Source organism: Nicotiana tomentosiformis, chromosome 11 (genome assembly GCF_000390325.3).
Source record: "Nicotiana tomentosiformis chromosome 11, ASM39032v3, whole genome shotgun sequence".
Classification (NCBI taxonomy): domain Eukaryota; kingdom Viridiplantae; phylum Streptophyta; class Magnoliopsida; order Solanales; family Solanaceae; genus Nicotiana; species Nicotiana tomentosiformis.
The window spans coordinates 61806073-61816249 of NC_090822.1; the positions used below are offsets into that span (position 1 = coordinate 61806073).

Genomic DNA, 10177 nt, shown 5'->3' on the forward strand with positions numbered 1-10177 from the left:
ATTCACCTGAGTCCCTAGACCTTTCTGAAATGATCTCCAAAAATATACTGTAAGCTGGGCCCCACAGTCAGATATAATACATACTGGTACTCCGTGTAGTCGCACTATATCCTTAATATATAATTTTGCATAATCTTCTACTATATATATAGATCTGACCGGTAGGAAATGAGCTGATTTAGTGAGCCTATCGACTATCACCCATATGGAATCGAACTTACGATGAGAAAGAGGTAAACCCATGATAAAGTCCATGTTTATCGCCTCCTATTTCCATGTCGGGATCTCTATAGTCTGCATTAGCCCTCCGTGCTTCTGGTGCTCTATCTTCACCTGCTGGCAACTAAGGCATTGAGCGACATACTTAGCAATGTTCTTCTTCATATCGTCTCACCAATATAACATCCTTAATGTCATGATACATCTTTGTCGACCCAGGGTGAATGGAGTACCACGAATAATGTGCCTCTGACATAATCCTGTCTCGTAGTCCTTCTACATCTGGAACACACAAACGACCCCTGTATCTGAGAACCCCGTCTCCCTTGAGTTCTAACAACGGCTTCTTCTGCTGCGGAACTCGCTCTCTCCACTTGACCAACTCTGGGTCCCCATATTGCTTCTCCTTTACTTCAGCTATGAGAGATGATTTTGCAGTATTTTTGAGTACAACTCCACCATTTCCAGAGTATACTAACCGAACCCCCACACAAGACAATTGATGAATCTCTCTAATTAATTGTCTTTTTTCGGCCTCTACATGTTCTAAGCTACCCATAGATCGGCGACTTAAGGCATCTGCTACAACATTAGCTTTCCCTGGATGGTAGAGAATGTTAACATCGTAATCTTTCAATAACTCAAGCCATCACCTCTATCGCAAATTCAACTCTTTTTGGTTGAATATGTATTTCATGCTTTTATGATCTGTGAATACATCAACATGAACACCATATAAATAATGCCGCATATCTTAAGTGCATGGACAACCACAGCTAATTCGAGGTCCTGGGTCGGATAATCCCGCTCATGCTTCCTTAACTATCTTGAAACATACGCAATTACTTTCCCATGTTGCATCAGGACACATCCTAACCCGACACCCGAGGCATCACAATACATGGCATAAACATCTGGACCCTCTGGAAGTGCTAAAACTAGTGCTGAAGTCAACCTGATTTTAAGCTCCTACAAACTCCGCTCGCAAGCCTCCGTCCACTGAAACTTAGTTGCTTTCTGCGTCAACTTCGTTAATGCTGCCGAAAGAAAAGATAATCCCTCTACGAACCTCCGATAGTATCCTGCTAAGCCTAGAAAGCTAAGAACCTCTATTGGAGTGGTAGGTCTAGGTCAGGATTTCACAGCCTCAATCTTATGAGTGTCTACCTTTATACCTCCATTGGATACAACGTGCCCCAAGAATGCTACGGACTTCAACCAAAACTCACATTTAGAAAACTTAGCATATAATTTACTATCACGGAGGGTTTGGAGTACTACTCGCAGGTGGTCCGCATGCTCATCATCTGAACGTGAATAAACCAAAATATCATCAATAAAGACTATCACGAACAGATCTAAATATAGCCGGAATAGGCTTTTCATCAAGTCCATAAATACGACAGGTGCATTCGTCAACCCGAAGGATATGACAAAAAACTCAAAGTGGCCATATCGGGTCCTGAAAGCTGTCTTGGGGATATCTCTCTCCCGAACTCTAACCTGGTGGTACCTCGACCTCAAATCTTTCTTTGAAAAGCATCTAGCTCCCTGCAACTGATCAGACAAGTCGTCTATCCTTGGAAGTGGATACTTATTCTTAATAGTTACCTTGTTCAGTAGCCTATAATCAATGCACATCCTCAGCGAGCCGTCTTTCTTTCACACAAAGAGTACCGGTGCACCCCAAAGTGAAGCACTAGGCCTGATGAAACCTTTCTTCAGCAAATCTTTTAACTGCTCCTTCAACTCCTTCAATTCGGCAAGTGCCATTCTATACGGAGGGATGAATATTGGTTGAGTTCTCGAAAGCAAATCGATGCCAAAATTAATCTCTCGCTCTGGGGGAATACCTGGAAGTTCATCTGGAAATACATCTGCATACTCTTTTACTACTGGAATAGACCGGGTGCCTCACCTAACCTTGCGTACCAACTTGCGACTAAGGAACTCTGAACATGTGATGTTATACTTTGGCCATGGGCCACATTGCAAGACAACTGCGAATACTGACTAAATATCAATATAAAGCTGGGATGACAAGGCCGTCATAACTACTACTGCTAGCAAACCAACAAAATATACATAAAAGGCCTACCAGCCCAATATACTGCACTAACTGACAGGATATGTCTACAAACCTCTACTGGTGGATATACCGTGATCGGAACAGATCTCCGACCTACTCATAACATATATACATATATACATAATATGTACATTAAGCTCTAAAACCGGCTACTCCAAAAAGCATGGAGCTTACCGATCAAGCTGAACTTTGGCAACACTTAATGAGGAGGTCTACTCGTCTGTCTGTCTGAACTTGTACGTATGAAATGTAGCGCCCCCAGAAAAGGGACGTTAGTACGAAATAATATACAGAGTATGTAAGATACTATACTGAAAGTTGAAACTGAACTGATAATATTATAACTGAAAGCAACTGAAAGTCTATGATAATCTGAAGATATGCTTACCTACTGATACTGACTCAACTCTCTCAATATAGTTAGTAAAATAGTTGTCCGGCCTTATAAGGCTCGATATATATATAACTTCTCTCCCGTAGTAGGCTCGCTCATAGGCGCTCGGCCATACTAGGTCTGTATCTCGGCCAACTGGGCTCGCTCATAGGGCTCAGTCACATTAGGCTCGGTATATAACTTACTATCTGATCAGAGGTTGCCCAATAGGGGCCTGCCCATCGATTATACCTCGATGGTAATGAAATTAATGTAATACTGTATATGTATACTCTCTGCTCTCTTGACTGGAAAAAGGAAATACTCAAATGAATATGAAGTCCTGATAAAGAGAATATTGTAACTTACAAAACTAGAAAAATATATGTAATTTTCGGGATATGAATTTTCCTTTATGCTCCGTTATCAAACTCGTGCAATTACGAGATCATGCCAAAATGAAAGAAGGGCTTAGTCTTAACATACCTGGAGTAGAAAAAAAATTCCGTATGATGTTCTTGGAAAAGATCGCACCGTACTCCTTTAGAACCGCAAATTTTTACGTTGCTAATAATTGTCGTTGGATTCCTTTTGGTTGCAAGAATTCACATTTCCTTGTGGGAAATTGGTAAGAACTTACGTTGAACTCTCACATCTGATTGTAATGTTTTGTTGGCATTGAAATTATTAGAGTTTGAGAATGAAATATGGTTTGTATTTAAAATCCTAGAATGAGGTGTCTTGGAATCACTATACTAGGCTTCCACCTATGCACAAATGACCAAGAGTCATTTCTTTGATTATGGTCCTGCTGCCACGTTTTGGGGGGGTTAAGCTTATCTTATAATTTATTAATTAGTTAGGTATTATCTCGCTATCCAATAATTAACTAATTACCCACATAATTAAGAATTATCTCAAATTACTTAAAATTTTACTTATTTTTAATATACTTTATACATCATACTATCACGGTCATATGATACCTTGTATGGTACTAGTCCATAAGGATCGGGTATTATAGCTCGGACCGTATTTTATCCCAAATCGACAACCTTCAACGAAACTCATTTCCTTTAATTCGTATACCATTTCCTTTATGGCACTTACTTATTGCTTGTTATAAATAGCATAAATATACTAACCTCAAGATAATCTCATACCCGAGTCTATGTCAATTAACTGAAGACGAAAATTTAACGTACGAAAAATGCGGGATGTAACATCTTATTTCCGAGCTTTCATCAATTTACTTATAACGTATTTTCATGTGCGAAAACATGGGGCGAAACATCATTTACCCCTTTTGGATCATTCGTCCTCGAATGTTGACTGATGTACTTATCATTTTCATAGCCTATGTCTTCCGAATACTTTATTATTCTCCTTGCCATCTAGGCAACTGTTCAGTAAAAAAGGCCAGGGCATTCCCCCCTTTAGGCCTCTTTCTCACACCACGACTTATGGTCGGAATCCTTCTAGTCTCGTAACTGTTGCTACCTTCTATAATGCAGCATGTACGACTCTAACCTTATAAGTGAGCTTATGCATCTCTTCTTTCCCCTTTTTCCTCCGATTTTTAGCCATTACTGAAGTTTTTCGCTCGGTATTTTGTCGAACTTACGAATACTGCTATATCTTATTTGATAGACCCAGTTATCCATCAATATGACTTTACTGCATCTAAGTAGGTCATATTATACCATAACTCTTACCTCGATTTTTCGTTACTGAGGTCTGCTACCAAATTCCAGGTTACTTTTATTGCTTATCCAATATGTATAAATCTATGTCCTTTAATTCTTCCACATTACTGTTCATCATAAGAATGACAGCCTAATCTCATCTCAAACTTTATAACTTTTATCCATCCATTGTTGATTCACCCCAATATTGATCTACTATCTACCCCTGATAACTTAACCTTTTATGTAACACTGCCGCTAGGGCTCAAGGGAACATCTGAAATGATTAGACTGATCTACCTGGGGCGATACCATGCTTTCATAACTGTATCTCACGGCATCCTAATGTGATTCACCTTGCGTGGGTATTTTAATCCTGTCCAATTCACGAGATCCCTTTCTTTTCTTCGTCAGATCATTACTTAATCGAAGGCCCAAACGTCATCCTTTATCTAGCACAATTACACCCTCATTCTATTACCAGAGCAACATTCCATTTCTTCTAAATGCTATTAGTCTTAGACTCCTTTGAGTTCATTCAGGCTATGGTGAGCTTTGTATAACTTAGAGAAACCATCTGCTCTTCTTATTTTTATGGGCTTAATCCTGAGGACATATCCATTTTTGTTACCTTCTCACTCGCCCGTTCTTATCCTTACTCCTGTCTTATGGAACCTTGTCGCTTCACCATACAATAGCTTGCGACCTACAAATATCTATTTATATTACTTGCAACCTTTTAACTTGCTTGCATCATAGATTTCCTTATGTCATTTTGGAACATCAAGCGAGACATCACATCGCCTCTAACTCTTCTTTACTCTCTTAGTCAGGCTTTTCGATACCTAGACCATGGGCTGGAAGATATGCTACTAACGACGCCGCTATTATTCTTGGATACTGAATCCCTACGCTTCTAGCCTTCTTAATGAAGTATGGACTATACATAACCTTCCGCATGTGAATATCTCGTACGTTGTTCATCTTTACCTTACTTACCTTAAAATCTCACATCACATATTCTATCTCTTTCATGACCTCCCTTCCACCTAGGTATAATTCACATTCCCGTCTTGAACTTCTATTATAATACATGCATCTCTTTACACAATTTCTTGAGAGCTTCATACTAACTTCTTATGAGATTGGTACTCTTCTAACTGGCTTTATCGTAGAGCCGTTATAGAATATGGCTACTGTACTATCTCTTTTGTACCTCTGATATTTAAGAGTAATCCTGCAATGTTCTCAATCACGAGGTCTATAATTTTCTTTGTCCAATAATCAGTCTCCTGATTTACTTAGTTGATGTAACTCTTTAGTTTCCTCTTCCCTCTGATCAACCTTTATGTAGGCTTAACCTATTGCAGCTCATGGTATTATTTATTACTTTTAGCCTTTCATGGCGCTATGGAATTTCCATGATACAATCCTTTAGCAATTCAATCCTTTGTTTATGACCCAGGCTCAATTCTTCCTTTTAACTTATACTGGAACCTTCTACGGCTGTATGATTGTCAACATATATGCTGCATGTATAAAACTCTGAATTCTTAAGAGCGTTCATAACGTAACCAACTATGGATCATTTATCGAATAATTCCTTTCTTTCTATCTTAGCTTTTATTAAACGTAACACTTATACGGTACCTTTTTAACTTCCCCATATGAATATATCTCAAGTATTATAATGTCATCATAACTGCGAGGCTGAATTCCTCATTTTGGGGTTCACTTTATTTATCTTACACAATCTATTGATTTGTCTATATCCTCTTATCTAGCCATAACTACGCCATTTCTGAAGCAACTACTAACCACTCGTTGGCCCACTCTCATATCAATATTCTGTGGAATCTTTTTGGGGTTATTTCCTTTGTCTTAACTTACCTCTCGCACTGGCTCCTTATTTATCAATAACATCCTAGGCAAGAATCCTTACTTCCTTTCCTTGATGTCGTATTTGCATGATGTTATGGAATCGTAGCATGTCTGTAGGGTTTGAATAAGTGCAATCTCGTCCCTTTTTCATTTTATCGCATTCTTCCTTTACCATTCCATAATTACTAGAACCACTTAATTCTTACTTAATGCCATCTCACTCCACATTCCCCTCTTTAGGGAAGTACTAATATTTAGCACTACGACGATCTACCTATAGATGTTTTACCTCTTTATCTTTGGCTTCTTTTCACATAATCGATGAACCTTACTCACCTTGCGGAAACTCTTCTGTACCAAGGATAACGAAATTCCTTATTCACGAGGGTGACACCTAGTGTAACTGGCACATATAGACCCTTAAGCTTAACTTTGCTCCCATTGCTTGCTTTAGGGAAGCGTCCTCCTGAATGACCTTTAAGGGTTATTCTTCTGTTTTCCATTCTATTATCGTCAGAACGCAATTTCTGAAATTCTCATGATGATGACTATTATCAAATCACTCAATCCTTAATTCATGTTTAGTTTATCTTGTTCACCATCCCATACTGATTTCTATTATTCTGGGGTCTAACTTTCCCTTCTGATAGTTATGTTGGAATCACGAGCTTTTTTTTAAAATGAGGATATGATTTTATGGCCTATATTCTTTCGTTGTCTCAAGGCCGGTCACTTCTCGTCTTTCCCTTCCCTTAACTATCGACTCTATAATACTATTTCTTCCTCTCTTTTTTCTACCGTTGTTATCAATGTATCACATCTTACTCATAATGCTTCATTAACTATCTCCTTATTTCGCTGCTAATATTTCTGTCTCACTTTATTCTGAAAACTTCAACAAGACATTCTTTCCCCTTTCTCCATCTACTGGATCTTCGAATTTCCAAACATTCTTTCTCTACTAGGGACGGGAGCCACACTAAGGTAATATTTACCCCTTCCAGGCTAACAGGTGAAGATAGAGCACCAGAAGCCCAGAGGGCTAATGAAGACTATAGAGATCCCGACATGGAAATGGGAGGCGATAAACATGGACTTTATCACAGGTTTACCCCATTCTCCTCGTAACATATGGGTGAGAGTCGATAGGCTCACGAAATCAGCTCATTTCCTACCAGTCAGATCTACATATACAGCATCAGATTATGCAAAATTATATATTAAGGAAATAGTGCGACTACACGGAGTACCAGTATCTATTATATCTGACAGTGGGGCCCAGTTTACAACACATTTTTGGAGGTCATTTTAGAGAGGTCTAGGAACTCAGGTGAATCTCAGCACAACTTTTCATCCACAAACTGATGGGCAAGCCGAGCGCACAATGCAGACGCTCGAGGATATGTTATGAGCATGTGTGCTGGATTTTAAAAGAAGTTGGGATGAACATCTACCTCTTATCGAGTTTGCATATAATAATAGTTACCACTCCAGTATCCAGATGGCTCCGTACGAGGCTTTGTATGGGCGCAGGTTCAGATCTCCTATAGGGTGGTTTGATGTTGGAGAATTTGGGTTTTATGGGCCAGACCTGGTTCAGCAGGCCATAGAAAAAGTAAAGCTTATCCGGGAGTGACTGTTGATAGCTCAGAGTCGTCAGAAGTAATAATCTGACGTGCGGCGACGAGCTTTAGAGTTTAGGGTTAATGACCGGGTATTCTTAAAGGTGTCACCTATGAAGGGTGTGATGAGATTTGGCAATAAAGACAAGCTTAGCCCACGGTATATTGGGCCTTATAGGATCATTCGAAGAATGGGCCAAGTAGCTTATGAGTTTGAATTGCCCTCGGAATTGGAGTCTGTCCATCCGATTTTTCACGTATCTATGTTACGGAAGTGCATTGGCGATCCTACCGGAATGGTGCCCACAGACGATGTACAAATTACAGAGGACTTGTCATACGAGGAAATTTCGGTTGCTATCCTAGAGCGACAAATCCGCAAGCTAAGGAATAAGGAGGTAGCCTCCGTGAAGGTTTTATGGAGAAGCAAAAATGTAGAAGAGATGACGTGCGAAGCGGAGGAAGAAATGAAGTCTAAATACCCCCACCTATTTCAAACTGAAGATATGGCTCGAGGTAGGATACCTCAGCATAGCTCTATTCAGGCCAGTAGGTCATCAGGTATGCTCTCATTTTTACTCTCAGAATTTATAATGGACAGTTGTGTGAAGCCAAGTGTTGCTATTTATAGACAGTGGCCATGTGTGGCATGAATAGTATATTTTCTGGCTATGTAAAAGTTGGTTTTAGTCTAGTGTACGGAAGAGACTCTAGCAAAAATGTTTCCAAAGTGTCTAAGAGTAGACATTCGAAGATGAATGTTTCTAAGGGAGAAGGATGTTACATCTCGCATTTCTCGTACGTTAAAGTTTCATCTTCAGTTAATTGACATAGACTCGGGGATGAGATTATCTTGAGGTTAGCATATTTATGCTATTTATAACAAGCAATAAGTAAGTGACACAAAGGAAAGGGTACACGAATTAAAGAAAATGAGTTTCGTTGAAGGTTGTTGATTTGGGATAAAATACGGTCTGAGCTATAATACCCGATACTTATGGACTAGTACCATACAAGGTACCATATGACCGTGATAGTATGATGTATAAAGTATGTTAAAGTGAGTAGTATTTTAAGTAATTTGAGATAATTCTTAATTATGTGGGTAATTGATTAATTATTGGGTAATTAATTAAAGAGTGGGATAAAGATTTAACCCCCCCTCCCCAACGTGGCAAGCAACCTCTTTCCCTTTAATGACTAAGTGCTAAAGAATGCAAGGCGTCACACTTTGGAAGAAATGTGACACCAAGCATTAATTAAAGGGAGCCACTTAAAGTTAAGGATAATTCCCTAACTCAATTCATTTTTCTAATCTCTTAGAATGATTCGGCCAAGAACATTACAATACAATCACATTCTAATCCAAGGAGCATAGGAACGTGAATTTATTTTTCAAATAGCAACACTTTATATTTGGAATACAACACTTCATATCAGAACGTTAGAAATTCCAACAAGAATTATTAGCATTAGCAACGTGAGATTTTTCGATTTTAAGGGAGTATGGTGCAAACTTTTTGAAGAATATCATACGAGTTTTTTTCCCTACTCCAGGTATGTTAAGGCTAAGCTCTTCTTTCATTTTGGCATGATTTCGTAATTACACGAGTTTGATAATGAAGCATAAAGAAAAATTCATATTCCGGAATTTACGTATATTTTTCTAGTTTTGTAAGTTACAATATTCTCTTTATCGGGATTTCATATTCATTTGAGTATTTTTTTTTTCAGTTAAGAGAGCAGAGAGTCTATATATATAATATTATAGTAATTTCATTACCATCGAGCTAAAATCTATAGGCAGGCCCCTATTGGGTAACCTCTGATCAGATGGTAAGTTATATACTAATCCTATTGTGGTCGAGCGCCTATGAGCGAGCCTAGTTGGTCGAGATACATATCCTATTATGGCCGAGCGCCTATGAGCGAGCCTACTACGATAGAGCAGCTATATATATATATACCGAGCCTTATAGGGCTGGACAACTATTTTACTTACTATATTGAGAGAGTTGAGTCAGTATCAGCAAGTAAGCATATGTTCAGATTATCAGTTCAGTTTCAGCTTTCTGTATATTGCCTTACATACTCGGTACATTATTTTGTATTGACGTTCCTTTCTGGGGGCGCTGCATTTCATGCGTGCAGGTTCATACAGACAGACGGGTAGACCTCCTCAGTAGGTGTTGCCTAAGTTCAGATTTATCGGTAAGCTCCCCGTCCTTCGGAGATGCCGGATCTAGAAGTTTTGTATACATCTTGTGTATATATGTAGATAGGTTATTGGTAGGTCGAGGCCCTGTTC

The 10177-nt window shown here is 39.0% G+C and overlaps 1 protein-coding gene across 1 annotated transcript; it reads right to left on the minus strand.

Moving 5' to 3' along the window:
• Nucleotides 1-364: 364 nt before the first annotated feature.
• LOC138901548 (uncharacterized) lies at nt 365-1090 on the minus strand. Its single transcript, XM_070189320.1, has 2 exons — nt 1066-1090; nt 365-819 (listed from the first exon to the last, which is right to left on the minus strand). Exons 1-2 carry the CDS (start codon nt 1088-1090, stop codon nt 365-367), a joined length of 480 nt encoding a protein of 159 aa, XP_070045421.1.
• Nucleotides 1091-10177: the final 9087 nt, after the last annotated feature.